General features: G+C 43.8%; 1 protein-coding gene across 3 annotated transcripts in view; it reads right to left on the bottom strand.

Moving 5' to 3' along the window:
- Nucleotides 1–6,165: 6,165 nt before the first annotated feature.
- DPYSL2 (dihydropyrimidinase-like 2) overlaps nucleotides 6,166–19,109 on the bottom strand; it is a 50,568-nt gene continuing 37,624 nt past the window's right edge. For all 3 annotated transcript variants that reach the window (XM_009995009.1, XM_009995008.1, XM_009995010.1), the window contains 7 exons: nucleotides 15,869–15,989; nucleotides 12,523–12,679; nucleotides 12,219–12,360; nucleotides 11,832–12,002; nucleotides 8,905–9,084; nucleotides 7,300–7,465; nucleotides 6,166–6,643 (listed from right to left, as the gene is read on the bottom strand). In XM_009995009.1, the coding sequence (XP_009993311.1) occupies nucleotides 6,552–6,643; nucleotides 7,300–7,465; nucleotides 8,905–9,084; nucleotides 11,832–12,002; nucleotides 12,219–12,360; nucleotides 12,523–12,679; nucleotides 15,869–15,989 (1,029 nt within the window). In that variant the 3' untranslated portion in view covers nucleotides 6,166–6,551. The remainder of the gene's footprint in view (nucleotides 6,644–7,299; nucleotides 7,466–8,904; nucleotides 9,085–11,831; nucleotides 12,003–12,218; nucleotides 12,361–12,522; nucleotides 12,680–15,868; nucleotides 15,990–19,109) is intronic.

Raw genomic sequence — 19,109 nt, 5'->3', positions numbered from 1 at the left:
CTACTAGCCCAGAGAATAGTCCCACATTGGTCTTAGAGGGATCTTCCTTCTGTTGTGGGAAGGCATAACAAGAACTACAAGAAAGACAGGCCAATTCAAATCAGCAACAGGGGAAAAAATTAACCATGAAGATGATTAATCCATAGAATAAATAACCAAGAGATTTTCTGCCATTTGAGGCTTCACAAGTCAGCACTGAAAGATTCACTATAAGGCATCTGCCAAGTTTTATTGGTTAATGGCTGAAAAAAATGCTTGTGGAAAGAAAAAGCACACTCAAGTACATCCTGGTAAATCCACAGTTAGAGAGCCGAGGCTGTAAGTTATTCACAACTCATTGGACTTAGAAGAGGGCAACTTCTCTGGCCTCTGTTGGGAGAAAAAAATACATCATCTCCTCTAATTGTAGAGCAGTTGGTTGGCAAAGTTTGCAGTTTTGCTAGAAGAAAGAGGAATAGCAGAAGCAAAGAGGGAAATTATTCTCCTGCAGATATTATCCAGCAGCTAGCTCTTGGAAAGAGATGGTGGCACAGCTTAGTGCTGAACAGAATTAGTTTTGCTCATTTTCAACAAAGAAAAAAAAATGGGTATGGGAAAACTTTTCCTAAAAAAATACATCATCTCCTCTAATTGTAGAGCAGTTGGTTGGCAAAGTTTGCAGTTTTGCTAGAAGAAAGAGGAATAGCAGAAGCAAAGAGGGAAATTATTCTCCTGCAGATATTATCCAGCAGCTAGCTCTTGGAAAGAGATGGTGGCACAGCTTAGTGCTGAACAGAATTAGTTTTGCTCATTTTCAACAAAGAAAAAAAAATGGGTATGGGAAAACTTTTCCTGCTACTGGCAAATAACACAGAGAAAAAAAAAAAAAAAAATCTGCATATTTTCCAGGGTAAAAAGAAAATAAAATGTTGGGGGGGTTGTACTTCTGTTTTTAACTATTTTCTCAATGATAAATGAGTGGAACAAGTAATATGATAAACTAAACAATGCTTTATTGTTTCCCTCTTATTCCCCCTCTCCCAGTAGCTCCTTAGTCAGGGAATGGCTGCACAAAGCCAAAAAATTTCTTAACCACAGAAAAGGGGCAGGGAAGAAACAGAACTGGTTGAGAGGAAGGAAAACCCTGCCATTTCTGAAAATCTACCTTACCTCTGGTTTTGGACATCTTGGCTTTTGTGGAAAAAAGCAAAAATCTGTTTTAAAAAATAATGTGGTGTTTGTTTATTTGTTTGTTTCCTATAACTAAACTGATAGATACAGTTTATGGATTGGCTCTCTATTTTATTATAGGAGGGTGTCTTGTTAGGCTTAAACTATAACAGAATACGCTTAGGTGATTCATATCTTTTGCCATTGAAATACTATCCGGTATGTTAATATAATAGAGAGGATATATGTGTATGCCATCTCTCTGTCGTAGTAATCATAAGCCCTGTGCATGTTCTACATTTATTACATCCTACATCATTCTTAAGATGATCCATGTGCCTCAAGGGAGTTTGGCATTTCCATTTCGCATGTCCTGCTGCCACCTAATGGCAGTGAGCTCAACCTTCACTCTGTGTGCTAAAAACGGGGAGAAAACGGGGTCTCCCTCCGTGTAGAGCAAGCAGCTAAAAGTACTAAGTGCTTTCTTTTTTAGAGTAATAAAAATCTTGGAAAAATAAATTAAACTTATTGCTAATTAATACGATTTTTGTCCTGCACTAGCTATCTAGAGTCATATGTAGAACCTTAGGGGTGTGATACCTGGGGTTCCTGGCCTGTGTGAAGGTGCCAGTCATATTAACCCACACTAAGGGTTACCCAACCGTGGGTTTTTTTGAAGTGCAAAGCAACTGGGTCTATATTGTCAAGGAGCCTTGGGGGCCCACACACTCAGATACCCTCAAACTACTGTGGTGGAATGTATTAGGCTGCAGAAACACTGGTTTAAGCTTGTAGGAAAAAAGTGCAAAGGAACCTTGGCTGCTGTAAAACCAGTTGGGTTGAACAAAAGGACACATATATGCTTATACAGATATATAAAAATACAGCTATAGATACGAATGTGCCCTAGGTCAGGAAAGCTTCAAAGCTTGGCTTTGAAAATCCTGTGCTAGGTCTTGACTGTCTTAGCAGGACAGCTAAGATGTAAGGACAATGATTGCTCCCAACACTCTTCCACTCAGCAATAAATCAAGCTCTGATAACCCACCTCTCCTCACATGCTGACAGCTAGTAGTGTTCCAGGTCACTGACTCAAACTCATCCTCTACTTCCCTTCTTCTCCTTCTAGCCACTAATTCCATATCAATATTAAGAACAGGTTAGATCTGTATCGGGTCTTACATGTGTGGACATAGACCTGTCAATGGGAAGCCTGCAGAGAACCCAATCAGCACATTCCTACTGAAGCATGAGCTGAGCCTTATTGCTGCCAGCATCAGGAATTACCTGGATTAAGGAGTTGACAAAATATGGCTATTTCTGTGCTCTTCCGTAGCAGCAAACCAGCAGTGCCCCACTGACCTGAATATTTTCCTGCCTTGGTTCCTCAGTACCTGTTAGGCTTAGATCTGGCTGTTGATGACTTCTTCCTGACCTCAAAAGCATCTATATGCTTCAGTTGATATTTTTTGGTCTGAGTCCCTGGAATTGATTTCCTGGGAAGGACGTTTCTTCCCGATTTAGACACTGGAGAAAGAAACAATGATAGCATAAAACCAAAGAGAAGCCCTTGCAGATGTGTGTTAACCAAACATCAGTGCTTTAGGCTGAATGTCTCCTTCACTGAGATATTATTGTTGGGACAAGCTAATAAATCTTACACATAGCAACCCACTAACCCTGCTCTATGGGATTTGATGGTGTATATGTCAATATCTAACGCAAGCTGCCAGCAGCCAAATAACTGCATGACCTTGGCAACAGAGCCAGGATCTCCACAAGAACCCAAAGTCTTTTTATAAGTGAATAACAATTGCCCCTTCTTAACTGATAGAGAGAAAACCCTCTAAAAACTTCCCACTGGATTGGGGTGTCCAGTTTAAAGCTGTGTGTAGGAAGCTAACTGCAGTTCACAGAGCACTTAAATGAGAAACAAGAGCTAAGCATGTTTGCAAAGTCAGTTGCAAACTCCAGCTGTGCTCAGATTTGGAGAAGACCACCGAGCGGGTTGCTCTTGTAGGCATAGGGATGCAGCCACCAACGGCCTGAGCAGCTGACAGAGATGCTGGCTCCTTCTAAGCCCTTCCCACGAACTGCTGTAATCCCACTCACAGCATCTCTTCAACACAGTAAAACCCAACCACCACCACCAAAATTTTCACTGGCATTTTTCCAGCCTGTTCTACCACTCCCCACTCAGTTATCTCTGTGTGGCTTCTATTTAGGGCTGTACTTTCTCTCCCCTCCTCCCTCGCTGCTACGAGGGTCCAAGCAGAAACATATTGGAGGCCTGAGGACTATGCCAACAGTTTTAGCTTCTTTTGCTCACATTTCATCAGTGAACTCTGCAATGCAGAGCCAGGAGATTTCAAGCAAATGTCTCTGCTTTGCCAAATACTGCCTTCAACAGACAACTGCCCTGAGAAGGAGTTTGCTTTTCTCTAAGGAAATTGCACTTTACCATCATGATCTTCCAAGAAACCATGGCTCCTGTACACCTCCTTCCTATGCAGGACTACCACCAGCCTACATCAGCACCAATTTCAGAGCTCAGTCAGGTTTTATCCACTGAAGGCACCAGCCAAGGTACAGAGTTTACACAGAACACATATCACCTTGAGACACAGATGCACCTAGTGAAACAACAACATTTTTTCTTTATTAGGAGTTCCCATGGTAATATAACACAGAGTTCTTAGGGAATAAAACACAAGACTTGGGGTAGGGGTGGGTTTTTTTGCCATTGAGACAATGGTCAAATATCAGTACTTCCTTTTGTCTACACAAATGATCAGCTTTAGCACTTACAGCTCCTCCACTCATTGTTCACAATCACAAATCCAAGGGTTAAATCCAGCTAGTATTAAATCCTACTTTTTTTTGTTTTAATTTTTAGAGCTTCAAGTCACTGCGGTTAATTAATTAAGTCATAGTCTTTTTTTTTTCTTTAAGCATTTACATATGACATTCATTAAACAGACACAAAGCGGACGAGCTCTCACAGGAAAAAACATGCTTACATAGCCTGCAAAAATCTTTTTTTGTGATTTTTTTTTTTCCTTTTGAACAAATTAAAAAGTCATCATGAGTCAGTGAAGGAAAAAAAAAGGAAGACTTAAGTGAATACTGAAGAGCCGCAAGTGTTTTGCAGAACTGAAATGGATCTGCAATTCTTTTTTTCTCCCCAACTCGTTCAAATTGATTTTAACATACAGGTGAAAAAAAATGAAAATAGCTGCAATATATATTAAGTTCATGGATTAATTAACAAACAAAGTGCAAACTCTCTTATGCAAAACTAAAAGACCCAAGAGTTAAACCTCAATGCAAAATGCATGGATGAATATGGCAATGTTTTTCTTAACTTTTGTGTTCAAAGGGGCCTAGAAGAATTAGGTGCTGAAGCTGGGAGGGTTTGGGTACCTACATAGCTTCCAGACCCTCTGCAAATCCCAACATTGATACTTTCATAACAACAAATTTGGTACTTGTTTCTTAAAAGCCTTCATACATATAGTTTTTTCCCCTAAAAGAACCTGTAAACACCATTTAAGAAAATACAAATATGGAAAAACAAGATCAATGTACGTGGCAAAGTACAAATAGAAGAGAAAGCAGAAGATGCAGCCAAGTGCCAGGGCATCCCGACAGTGGAGGTAATGCTGTGTTAACTGTGGGTAGAAAAGCTCTCTGTGCTAAAAGACAGGCCACATCCTTGGGACCACCGAGCCCTCCAGCTAAGTCTAAGTGGGAATCTAATGGTGCAGATTTATTCTCCATGTCCTGAAAGTAAAGAACCTCCAATACTAGACTAAAAGACCTTTAATTGCAGAAGATACTTAAATGCCCACATCCCGCTCTGCGAGTCTGCCACAGAAGCTGGGGCTCCTAAATTCATTCAAGGACCACTCATGGCCTCTGACTTCTCAAATCTGAGAGCAGGCATCTGAGGAAGGGTGGGAACCACCAGGCTTTCTCATGAGTATTTGCACAAAGGCAGATTCCTGAAGGAATGAGTGACTTTGAAATTCACACTGTGTAGGAGAGATTCTCAGCTGCTGTTGACCCACGGAGCTGCTCTGAGGCTCCCAGTTACAGCAGCTGGGCATCTGGAGCCCAGTTGGAATTGCCACAGATGCTCAGGCACACACTGAACTGACCGGCCTTTTGATGAGAGCTGAAGATAAGCTCTCATAAAGCTTTAAATAACCACTCATCGATGGCCAGGAAGAGGGAACGTGGCTGCTACAGAAAATCTTTCAAGCAACATGTTGCTCTTTGCCCATGCTCCCCATGCTTACTGATTTCTACCTCCAGGGACAGAAGACAAACTAACTGCTAAAAACTTCTCAAGAGACCCCACCCCAGCTCCTCAGCTGGTATCCAGCCCCTTTGTTTGCACCAGCTCACGACAGAGTACACCCAAAGTGTAGCTCATAGCTTATGAACCTGTTCTGTGACCTCCTATTGCAGCTAAGTGGCAAGCGTTGGCTGAAACGATGCAACCTAGGAATAGCAGGGTGGCTGTGGCAGTGACACTGGTGGAAGCCTGTAACTCGAATAAGGTTTAGAAAGGACTGGGAAGAAGAGGGAGACCCCTGGTTCTCAGATAAGGCTTCGTAAACACAATGATACAAACATCAAAAACATACACAAACATAAAAAAAAAAGTTTTCTCAAGGACCTAATTTGCAGCAAAATCCAGAATGAAAAAAAAAGAAACAAACAAAAAGAACTAAATTCCCCAACAGTTCTAGCTCACCCAATGGCTGGTGCCATATGCTTTGCCAATTCCTAGTGCTGGGTCCTGTTTCTCCCTTCTGGCAGCAGACAGCTACTCAGTGACCTCACGGGTGGTGCTGGGGAATGGTTACAGACAGGCCTGGGATTCATCACCCTCTGTGCTTGCCTAGCTATTCTGCTGCAACACAGAACCTTACAGAATATCCAGTTTAAAACCCTTGAACTACTCTTCTGCTTGACAATTTAAAAAAAAAAAAAAAAAAAAAAAAGCTATTTTTTTACATTTATTATTTATTTATTCCTTTTTTTGTGTGTGTCTTAAAGGCAGCTCCTGGGAAATTCACTTTATCCTTCCTTTATTAAAAGAAAGATGCTGAATGGGACAGAGGCCACATATCTCAAACATCCTCTTTACATTTACTTTTCCATGTCAGAGGTGTCAAAACAGGGTTTATTCTTTTAAATGTGTAGGGGCTGAGGGGGGAAGTGAGGGTTGGTGAAGATGAGGAGGGAATCTGAGGGGACTGAAAGAGGCGCCTTACATCAGCCCCCCCCCACTGGTTGCCCGCAGTAACCGTCACAGGCTCTAAAAGAATCAAGAAGGGTCTCCAGGTGCCCCCGTCCCCGGTCCGCTGGCGGGCACTGAAGGGGGTTGGTCCTTAGCCCAAGCTGGTGATGTTGGCACGTCCGCCTGGCGGTGCCACGATGCGCTGAGTCGTGCGGCGGGGGATGTTGTCATCAATCTGTGCCCCTGCAGGAGAGAGAAGCAATGTCAGGTCCCCCAGGCCGGCGGGGTTTGAGATGAGGGAACTGCAGGACAAGGGAGTCAGGAGAGCACGGCTGCACTGAAACCCATCATGTCCTCTTGGGGCAACAGCATGCACCAAAACACTTCATCTTTGAAGGAAAAGCCCTTATTGGCCTCCTTAATTCTGCTGAAACCTGTTCTGCGCTAATATCTTTGCACCTGAGGTAGCCAGCCCTGCACAGGTACCAGTTGGCTAAACAGTTTTCCATTAGTGAGCCTTTAAATTCCTTTGTATAGCTTTCCCTTATTGCCCTGAAACAGCACCCTGAGAAATCAAATCTGCCACATTCCAGATCCACAGCCCATCTAAGCTGGCAAAGCTCCACTGAAGTTGGTGCCATCTGCCCTCTTCAGACACCCGGCTGAGGACCAAGCCCAGATTGTGACAGGATACTCAGCACTCATGCCCCAGCATGAGAATAACCAGGACTTTCTGATGCCTCCTGTACTGCTCTTCCTTTCTAAAAGGATAACCTCCAAGCTAAAAACACATCACAGTCTCTGCCTTCCAATAGCAGCAGAATTAATTCAGAGTATGGGAGTGTAAACAAGCCATGATTCTAAAGCAATAAATAATTTAGCCCCATAAAAATATCTACCAGACAAGCTGAATCCAGACTGGTGTAGGTTCCTCACGGGTGGGGCCTGCTGTTTGGCAGGAGATGTCTTAGCTGAAGACGCTGGTGTGACGGTCTTCGGCGTCACTGACACTTCGCAGACAGGTCCGTCATAGAGGCCTCGAGGCACACCCCGCAGCTCAGCCAGCTGCAAAACACAGAAGCAGGCAGCCCTCAGTGTCAAAACAGCCTTCCAAACAGACCTAAACAGCTGGCCAGATGTTGCTAAGCCGCAGACACATTTCAAGATCTGTGTTTAGTAAGAGGGTTTGAAATCACACATCATCTCTGCGCTGATCCTGGGTGGTAGCTGCTCTCTGAAGCGGCACAGATAAAAGGAAACGTGCTCTGGGCTGCTGTGGCTCCAGCTGGGTGCTGGCTGGTGTGAGCAGCCAGCCTGTCCCTTGCACCGCAAGTTCTGTCCTTTAATGATCTCAAACTACACCTGCTGTTGTATTAAAGGATCCTGACAAATCTGAAATGAAGCTTAGTACTCATCCCCAGAAAGCAAAGCAGTGCTGAAACACAAACAGGGCTGCATGAAAAGGAGCCAGGCCAGCTTCACAGCACCAGCTTGGGAGCTTTAGATTGGGCTAAATGCAATTATTCCAGTTGAGATACTGCCCAATTAGATTTATAGGTCAGACACGTATTTCTGTGGGACATTCTAACAGAAACCACAGATCTGTTCTCTGCAGGGCTAAATTACTTGAGGTTGTAATTTTGATAACTTGCAATTTCTGCAAAAGAACAATTAAGGAAAGATTGCTTGCAAGTTATATGAAGATTACTTATGGTCAGCAGAACTAACACAGCTCTGGTTTTGTCCAGGAGAGGGCAACACTTCAAACATAAAAGTACTTTTCACCTCATAAATCTGACTTCATCTAGAAATAAACTTCTTAAATTCTCAGCCACTAAGTTGCAGCTGACTTCAGTGTCATCTGCTCTGTCAGTTTTTACCAACTAAAGGCATATCAAAAGGCAATTTCTGTTTTGAATGGGTGTATCTTGCAAAAACTCTTTTCCAACAATTTTAGCCTCTTAAAAATAGAACATTCTCACATCCAAATAGTCAGTAGGCTGTGCCAGTGACTCACTAGTCACCAGACAAGAGCATCTGATCTTATCTGACAGAAGGGAAAGCAGCATAATCCATCCATAACAATAAATCAGCAATCTAAATAGTTGCTGAAAGGTTTGGTATAGAAACGCCATCAGTAACTTCTCTTGGTACTTTTGTGGCAGGAGAAGCATGCTGGGTTATTTGCAGATTGACTCATACCCTAACTGGACAGTTTCTGGTCACATTCTTCATCCAGGTGTCCCAAAACAGGGAAGAATTAAAGAGCAGGAAAATAAAATTGGAAGAAAATCCAAGCTCAAGGCAAAGCATATTCATGTAATGACTCAAGCAAATAGCAAAAATGAAAGACAAATGAGATAAAAATGGCCCCTATCCAGGGAATGTTTTCTGTTGCAGAAGTGTGTGTGTCTGCAAGCCAGGGGAGAGCATCTGTTTTCCACCCACTTTGACTCAGGAGTTTCAGCAAGAGAACAAATGTGCATCTAACCATTTATACTCACCCTGCTCCTTGCTTTGATGCGCTTGTAAACGAAGTCAGGGAATGGTTTCTTGGGGATATACCGTCCCGATCCCTCGGTGACATGAAGATTCCCATCCTCCAGCACAATCTTCCCCTGGCTGATAACCACCAGGGGAGACCCACGGCACTCCATGCCCTCAAAGATATTGTACTCCAGAGACTAGAACAAACAAAAGACAGTATGTGGCAAACATATTCATCCCAGCAAAGCCTGCTGTGCTTTCACTGGCAATCACCAGTCATGCTAATTGCCAAATTTTAAGGACAGATGGAAGCAAACTCAACAGCATTTACCTGAGTCATATATGCGTGGTTTAATTGAAAGGCTGGTCTTTATTATCAAACTAAATTTATTGAGGATTTACTTGTGCAAGATTTCCACTGCAACAAGAGGAAATACAGTTTCAAATTACAATACCTCAAAGCCTACTTGTTTAAATGCATCTTGGCACCTATCTCTTCTGAATTGCAAGGATTTTTGGAGTTTAATCTGAGTTTCATACTAAAAATAATGGTAATTTTGAAAAGCTGTACTTCAAACCAGTGTTTTGGTTGATGGGTCAGGGACCAGCACAATCTTGTTTTGCTCTAATGGGATTGCTCATCTTCAATTAACAGGATTGGAAACATTACACCATGGAAAAAACACAGATTTTAAAGGAATCTCTGGTAAATGTCCCACCCATGAAGCATATACACTACAGCCACGTTATTTGGGGACTGTTACTGTAGTGACCTCTCTCTGAGACATATCCAGGTCTTTTTTACTGAGTTAATAATGGAGTTTGCTCTTGAAGTGTGTTGTAAGCATGGGTAGGCTTGACTGCAGATTTACAAATAGCTGGAACAGTGGTTAAACCGACACTGAACCAGGTCCAGGACGAAAAAAAGTTGTGGTGGCAAAGAGGAAGGCTTGGTTAGAAGCTTGTGAATTAGGCTGGTTCCAAGAACAACACTCTCTCCCTCTCTAGCTCCTAATATTTCTTGCCACACAGTGGCAAGAGCAGTGTGAATTCTTGGAAAATGTCTGCATATTGCTCTAGCATTTAAAAATGTAACAATTATCTGATGCCACATAATCACTATGTCTCCTTGTGTCGCAGCAACTGTTCTGCCTGACTTTCAAAGGAGCTTTTGTTTTAAACTTGACCAAAGGATGCCTTGGCTCTAATGGCATCACCCATATCCATTTCTGCTCTAACACAAAGCATGCACAGAGCAAGAGAGACAAATACCCCAACAGGTGTAATGCCAGGTATAACAGACAATGTTATGAGAGAGAGGAAGAGGACATGTAGGAAAGCTGGACATGTAGGAAAAAGAGTTGTTATTTCTTAGCACTTCAAGCTTGAAACAAACCACATGAAAACAAGAAACCTTCATATCCTCCATATTCTTAGCACCCTGTTTGAACTTAAAGCTGCAGTCTCTGGGAACAGCTGATCATTGACTGCTGAGGCCTCCTGAACAGTGTAAGAGTTTCAGGGGGATCCTCAGTCCTTATCCTATAAAACATTTCTGAATGAGCTGGTTCTGCTTCAGCCTAGCCCAGATCTACGGCAAAATCATGGAATCAATCCTGAGTGTATTGCAGCATAACTACAAAAGATAAAGTCTCTGCATTTTGTGTTAGGAAATTTAGAATCAAATTCCTAAAGACAACAGCCATTGCATGGCAAGGACTGTCAAATACTCCATCTGGTAAACTGCTCCTAGCTCTCTGATGTACTTGAAAGCATAAACCTAGATTGAGACCACTAAACTGGGCATCTAATGTCCCCAGTCTCTAAAGCATTCCTCTTCAGACTGGAAGTGTGATGAGCCTGGAAGCACTTCTAAGGTGACTGAAGTAACCAGAATTCTGAGTCTGGATGACTCTGTTAGAAGCCTAAGCACAGGCAGGATGATTCCAGGCCATCTGTGACCAATTCTGACAGAGTTAAATCACAGGGAACTGAACCAAACCTTTTAAAAAAAGTTTCTTTGTGAAAGTGCCCAAGGATCTAAGTGTGGAAGAAAATTTTGCTCCTTCAGCTCCAGAGTGAATGAAAGCATTCACAGGAAAAAAAAGAACAAGGAGTTTTTTCCAGGGAAACATTCCATAGGTTCAGTGAAACAAGTCATCAACAAATGCAAACAGTGGTTGCTCCCTCTCAGCACTTAATGTCACAGGCAGACTCCAACCAGCCCTTTGCACTAGGACTTTTCTGCAGTTTCCCACAGGGTAGGACAACTTTTTCACTGCATGAGCCAGGTGTAAAGATATGGGACACAGCTGTGGGTCACAAGCAAACGGTGCTTCTAAGAGTGCCACCACAAAGAAACAGGGGGAAAGGACTAGTTAGTCTTTAAGCTGCCTTGTACCTCCCTGTGCCAGCTAACATTGGGATTATCACCCAGAAAATCATGTCTAAATGTGACTCCACACATGCACGCCAGATCAGTGTGTGGTGAAAATCCACTCGGACTCAGTGGTCTGGATCAGATCTCCAGCTAAAATGTTTGTGAGCTGAACTAGAAAAGGGGCAGCTACACATCCCCACTGCTAACAAGCCAGAAGACTATAAATGACACATTGTGATAAAAGGCCTTTTGATATTTTAGAAGATTTTTAAAGAGCTTTCTGTGTTCTCAGATCCAAGCATCCAACATTCAGAAAGGGCAGACAATCTCTTTGCTCCAAGGGGAATCTCTGTGTATTCATGTGATTTCAAATTTGGACTCAGTTGTCTTCCCTTCTGCTTGCACAACTGAGCTGTACTGGGTGTAAGAGCAGAGAGGGGTTGGGGCATAGAGAAAACAAAGATGAGTTGTCATGAGCTCTAGTTCTTGGCAGCGCCATCTGACATTGAAGGAAGAAAGGAAAAAATAAGCAGCAGAGTTCACATAGCAGAAAATATTCCTTACTATGTTATGAGTCTTGGCAGAGATTGTCTTGACACTGTCAGGATCCCAGATCACCAGATCAGCATCTGAGCCCACTGCGATACGGCCCTTCCGCGGGTACAGATTGAAGATTTTAGCTGCATTTGTGCTGGTCACAGCAACAAACTGGTTCTCATCCATCTTGCCAGTCACCTGGGGAAAGACAGTCACTGCATTAGCCAGGCAGAGGGACCACTCTGAAAAGCAAATAACTGACAGTGCAGCACATTGCCAATCATCTCCATAGGGGCAAAAACTTCCAAGTAGAAGGACCATAACAGGCATCTGCAGGGTGACAGTAACACAGTGCTGAAGCTCTTTCAGCTCTGAATGTCTAGTTGCAGCCTAAGCCTATTACACGTGACCTACCACAGCCTTATCCCAGATGATGGACATCCTCTCTTCAGTCCCATTGGTTCCTTCAGGGATCAGGGTAAAGTTGTCCTTCCCAACAGCTTTCTGAGCAGTGTTGAAGGTGCAGTGGGCACTGCCAGTAACTTGCAGATCTCCACTGGAAAAGATAGTAATAGGTTTTTAAGATATTTTCTTGTCACAGGTTTACTCATAAAGGTGAAACAGCCTGTTGCTTGCTGACAAAAACAGCCATTATTTTTATCACCCACTTGTCTCATGATGAAGCACATGCTGCATGAACACAAAGAGCTCTACTCACCAGGACAGTAGTGAGTTGAGAAAATCAGGAGTGGTTGGGTCAGGACTCAGTGGTGGAGAAGTTACAAAAGCTGCTGCCTTAGCCCAGTTCTTGCTCCAATAATGAGATCCATCAGTACCCAAGCTGGCTGTGATGGGCTCTCCATACACCACAGTGCCTAGAGGACAGGAACAGAGGCAAATCCACAGTGAGCACCAAGCAACATTCATCTCCAGCCTGGATTCCAGGTATAAAGTATCCTTCTGAAATGGACAGGTTGGATAAGTTATGCCAGTATGGCATACTGCAGGGTTCCTTGATACTTCCTCTTAAGTCTGTGATCATGGAGACACAACATTGGATTGAATTCCCTGGCCTGCATAAACAGATGATCAGACATCATTAAACTTCTGGCCTGTTCAATTCTTCTCTGAAACTAATGTGCTGTATCCTGGGCCAAGAACCTTACAGAAGAGGCTGAAAGGGAACTGTAAGTGTGAGAAGATCTAGTCTCATCCAGAAGGTATGTGGAAGAATGAAGAAAAAAGCACCTGCAGTATTTTTACAAATATGTGTGTATTAAAGATTTAACAACGCTGGGTTTATTGGAGTTGTCTCTGCACACAGGTAAGAGAAAATTCCTATCAGGAAAGCTTCCTGCCTACAGAGAAAGTCCCTCACAGAGGAAGCATCCGTGTTCCTGGTTCCCAAATGCAGTTCAGGATAACTGAATTACTCCCCCGAGGGTACACAGCAAATCTGTGGCAGAACTAGGAAATGAAATTGGATCTTCTGACTCAGTCCAGTGCTCTAACCACCAGTGCATCCTTCCTCTTCATTAACATTTTTGGAACCACATGAAGGAACAGCAGATCTTTAAGGCCATGATACTTTGCAAGCTGGAATGCACCAGCAACATCTGCACGCCAAGCAGATGTAAGATGCTGCAACTTCAAAAGCAATGCCAGCTGGTAGCCCCACAGATCTGCTCACCAAATGAAACCTCCCTGAAATCTCTGTGAAGTGCCTGTTCACCTGTATCTGAGCCCAGACACTTCATCTGTTTGTATCTGCCTGCAAAAGATGTGGGTTGTTAAAATACTAACCCTAAATACTTCCATCAGAAGACTGGCAAAGGCAATCCCAGAATTGGTCAGCAGGGTCTTACACACCTCACCATGCAGAGTACAAAAATACCATCTTTCACGTATTGTTTGAGCTACTGTTCTGTCTACAGGCTCTCAAGCTAGCTGGAAAAGACTGCATTAGCTGAATAAGGCATTAACTGGCTTCATGCTGCTTCCAGGACCACACTGAAACAGGAGGGGTAGGAAGAGCCTTTGTGAGAGGGGATCCACCAGCAGAGGAAGAGGCCATCTGACATCACTTGCCACAAATAGGGTTACAAAATCAGAACAAGGCAAAACACACGCTGGCTATTAATGGGAGGCTTGTTGTGGGCCAGTACATTGGGAAGATTGTTCTGCAGGGAGCAACATTTTGAGCTCCCAGATCTGCCAACGACAGTCTGCAGGGAATCTCCTCCATACAAATGCCACTGGGAACATCTGGCTTTAAATAACATGCGTTCTTTACCATTTAGCAAATCAATTCTGGTTTGTTTTTGCCCTGGATAGTCTTCAGTTATGTTTCCTCTGTTTCTTGGGAGGGCAAGGCTAGTGTGTGTGGCCCTCATGGGTTACCCAGTTGGGTAACAGCACACCATTTAAATTGAATTATTTAAATAAAGGAACAGAGAATGGTGTGCCATTTATACCCCAAATTCTCCTTATAAGGAGAAAACAATCTGAATGAAAACTGTGTGTACTACTTCACTCAGAAGTGAAAAGCAAGTTCTGTGGATGATTCCTCTGGGACAATCCCAGCACCTTTCACAGGCAGGGTAACATCCATCCCAGTCAGGTTGTGGTTAATGGCAACTGTATGGTCCCTCATATCCCCACCCTCCTATCTACTTGCCAGCTCGTGGATGAAGGGGACAGTGAGCATAAAGGGAGGGTGTTTTTTGTTGATGGTGCATGTCTGCGGTGCATGCCTCCAGTACTTCACCTGTAAATGGAAGGGATGCTTCCCTGGCTTATAGGATTGAGCTGCACAGCCCCATCAAGTTGTTTTCTAGGGTAATGCAACACACAGTCACTTCTGCATGTCAACACATCATCTCATTTCAGCATGATCTCCGCTAATGGAGCTAGGAGAGGAAGGTTTACCCCTAACAGCTTGAGCTGCTTGCACAACACGAACAGAAAGAGATGCCTTGGAAATCCATCCTCCTCACCAACTCTGAACTCACTTCACAGGAATCATGGGACAAAACTACTTCTGAGCCAACACACAAACACAAATCTGTTTGCTGTGGTAGGAAATAAGCTCTTCTCGCACCAAACCCCCAGATGGAAAGTGATGTCATTTGTATATTCATTCAGGCTTATTTAGACTGCATAAAATTAAATTCAACCCTTCTGAGGAAAGAAGGGGGAAAAAATCATCCCTCCTGCTTACTCACCCACCCAGAGCTGCTTTAAATAGAAAGTAAGGGTTTAGTCACAGAATAAAGCAGGGAGACAGGCACTTACTGTGCTTTGTAACCCTTGCTCCTTGGGGCAAGACAGCAGGGTCAGGACTCAGGAGAAGATATTGCACCACTCAGAGCAGCTCAGCTCCCCACAGACCTCAGATAGAGGGCAGAGACACAAGGCAGCAGCACCCACGGCAGGTCTGAATCTTGCTTCCTTCAGCATCCCCAGGCAGAGTTATCAGAGGTGACTGCAATTCCCAGCCTAACCCAGACTACTGATCCCAACTCCTGCTCAGACACCAGGCTGTGAGTACATGAGAAGCATTTATTCCACAAGCAAGTAACACAGTGGATGCTGGAATCTGTCACTTCTTTGGCTACTCCAACTAAATACAACAGGACTCATGAGTAAGACACCTCCATCAGGATTCTTGGAATCACTTCTGACCCCAGGAAGCAGCTCAGCAGAAAGCACCAAGGAAAAACTACAGCATCTGGAAGGAGGACAGAGCTTGCAATCTCCAGGGATTAAATTAATTAAATGGAGACAGTGTGGAATTACTCTGCAATAACATGAAGGCACACAGCTCAGTGTGGTAGGATCAGTGTGAAGAGAGAGGTTCTAAGATGAACAGAAGAAATGGATCCTGACACTGATATGCCTGCTTGTCTGTGGGAGACAGAAGTAGTTGCCTGAGACCTTTTAAAATTGAGCCTGGATAATAACACTGGAAAAAGAAACTTTTCCTGTAGGGATGAAACTTATGTTGGCAAAGAGTTGAATTGCATGAGCTAATAGGGCCCTTCCATCCAAGGGAAATAACTTACCCTTTTTCCTGGCTTGAGCAATGACATCAGCTGCACTTTTGCTCATCACCTTGGTGATATAAAGGGGGCAGTTGGTTTGGTTGGCAATGGTTATTGCCCGGTTCACAGCCTCTGCCTCCACCTGAGAAACAAAGTCAGCAGCAAGTTAGTAACATCCCCTGTGATAGCATATCCCATCCACCTTCCCAGGGTCACAACCTGTGCTTCCACAGGAAGACAGGGTGTGCAGGGTTGAGATCAGACTTTCCAACTTTCCAGTTCTGAGCCAGAAAAATGTACAGTGTAATCAAGATAATTAAAGTGACATCAAGTTGTAGTCCCCTCTCATTACTACATTTTCTCCCAGGCTGCTTCCAAGTTTCTCTGCAAGCACACCAAATCCTAAAATAACACTCCAGGTGCTCAAGGTCAGAATTATTAAGCCCCCTCTGTAACCCAGAGAAAAATAAGCAACTAAATGTTGACTCAACAGAAGTATTCCTGTTCCATCCCACACGGAAGAGGAATGCTGTAGCCACATATTCTGGTAAGCCACGTTTGCAAACAAGCCTCCTAAATTGTACCCTCCACTACAATATCTGGCTGAGGATCTGACAGAGTGAGAACCACCCCATCAATCAACTACTTTTTCTTGCATATGTAGAGAGATAACCTCAGCAAGACCAGGGTCACTTTATAATCACCAGCCCAAGAATGAATGTCATCACTCTGCAGGCTTTTACAGATCACACGTCCTCACATCAAAGCAGCCCAGATGACAGATTTAACAACAGGGAGATGCTCACAGTGCCTACTGCCACACAGATCTGAGCCTGCAACACCACACGAATTTTCCAAGCAAACAACAGAGGAAACTGAGACACAGAGCAATCAGCCACCTGATTCCCAAATGCAAGAGGCTACCAGAAGCTCCCATGGGCTCCAGTGAGATTGGCACGTGCTCAGCACTTTTGAAAAATCTGCTCTACAGTGACTTATGACACCATAATCCATCAGCAGTCCCCAAATCAGAACACACTGAGTGCTTGCTGCTAGACCATGCTTGAGACACTGAAAGAGGTACCTGAAATCAAGGACCCATCAGCTTAGGGAATAGTGTAGATGTCCAAGTTCCCAGACCAGCTCTGCTCATACTGACAAAGTCAACACCTGTAACACTGCTCTGTCTGCAGCTGGACTGCTCAAGAAAAACAACACTACAACAGCCTGGAGTTTTTAAAAGAAAACCAGCCCCCTCCCAAGCCAGCAGGTTAGTCTCTGTCACCAAAAGGGTTAAAGCCTTCACCTGCCCAGGCAGGGGGACATACAGGAGACATTTTCTCACTCAGCTGCCTCACACAAATGAAAAGGCTGCAAGGAAGGGCCTTTATTGCAGGACATTTGACTCAGGTCTGCCACAGCCAGCAGCACTTGCAGGGACTATGGAGGCTGAAAGGAAGGGCCAAGAAAAGCAAACTTACCCCTCCTGAGAGTCAAAGAGAGCACTCAGATGTGCCAATGCCTCCACACAATGGCATCAGTTTGTAAACTGCCTAGTTAAAGCAGGCCTGTGCACAGCTCTGCTGCTGCAGCACTTGGAAGTCACCTTTCCAGGCTGTGCCTTAGTTTCCCCACTGGCAAAGCAGGAACAACACAACAAGCATCTCCAGACTTTTTACCAAAAGGCATTTGAGCAACTGCTAAGCAAGAGGAGAATATTTTCTGCACAAAATAGAACAAGGCTGCTGAATTTATGCCTTGTGCCCAGATGCTATGGTGACAGGCACATAACAATAACCCAACGACTAGTCCAAAGGGGAATGTTTGCAATTACCAGTATGCATTAGAAGCCCTAGCACAGCAGTTCTCCTGGAAAAAAAGACAGACATTTCCTGGAGTACTTGGACTGCTTGCACTTTCAACGTTTTTTGTGGCTAAAATAAAAACAAAAAATGATGGTTCACTCCACAAAGTCATCACAGAATGATCTGAGCTATGAGGGGGAGAGTTTTCCAGAAAGTGATGGGTGATGCTGACTTGGGATGGTGGGGTCTTGATGAAGGCTCCCTTTGGTGGTTGGGACAACTATCTGAATACTGTCACCTTGGCTCAACCAAAGTTACTGAGGTGAGCAAGTAAAACCCATGAGTCAGCAGTGAAACTTAATCCTTAATTCATTCCTTCTGCTCAACCTGGGAATTCACAAGACCTGTACATTCCAAATGTATATGGCCAGACTCTGAATGCTTCACTCTGATTTAAGTTTCACTGAATTGGGAGGGATTTTCAATAAATATTTTAGACTTGTTCAACAACTCCTGCTAGGTTGCTGTAGATGGAGGTGTGAATTAAGCAGCTCTTCAGTAAGATGACAACCATTATAAAGTCCTTAGGGTAGGCTTTACATATCATCAGGGGAAGCATGAAAAGCCAGTTCTAGTGTCAACAGCAGCCCAGGGGGGATACTAAGAAACATCCACTCCTACTGAAGTCAACAGGAATTACACATCTACTGCCACCCTCAGAATCTGGCCTCAATCATCAGCCAGCATAAAGGGAAGTTGTATGTTTTCAAAAACACAAAGTTACACTCCGGTGTTGGAGAAAATGAAGGGAGGGAACCAGATGACATTGTTTCCTGCTCTGTTTCCTATGGCTTTCAAAGAGGAGAATTTTGGACGAAATGCTTCCACTCCAGTCAGACAGCACAGCTGAATTCAGCTGCACAGAGACTGCCCAGTGAACACTGGGAAGAGGCTTTACTGATCCTTGTTTGAGGCAGCCACGTGTCCTCAGCCCGCCTTCCTTGCTATACTGAGAAAGAACACATTTCTGCACAGATGTGACAAACCAACTAAGCCAGGGAACCACACAGATCACACTTTAAAGCTCCTACTCCGCCAAGGATGAGCTTTGAAGTGGCCAGACAAGACTTGGCTAGTTTGATGGCCAGATCCTTTAAGGTAAGGAGCAGCCTTCCTTTGAAGTCAATACGAGTTTAGGGGTGCTCCACAGATGAGCCCCAAGTGTCATGACAGCATCTGCTCCTGCTCTCCTGATGAGAGCCAAAAAGTACATAAAAAAAAATATGCAGGGGTGTGTGGGTGGAAAGCTGAGTGCAAGTGTTTGCTCACAACTTTCAGGAAGCAAAAAATCCCAGCTCCTAGAGCCAAACACAAATTCTGTGAGGATTTACATACTGCTCAAGTTGAGCATTTTTTTTTCCTCTTCTGCATAAAGCAACTGAATGATTTATATTCCT

This window comes from Chaetura pelagica, unplaced genomic scaffold (genome assembly GCF_000747805.2).
Source record: "Chaetura pelagica isolate M959 unplaced genomic scaffold, ChaPel_1.0 scaffold383, whole genome shotgun sequence".
NCBI classification, from domain to species: Eukaryota; Metazoa; Chordata; class Aves; order Apodiformes; family Apodidae; genus Chaetura; species Chaetura pelagica.
The sequence above is the reverse complement of the archived record's forward strand: the minus strand, read 5'-3'. Positions and strand labels throughout refer to the sequence as shown.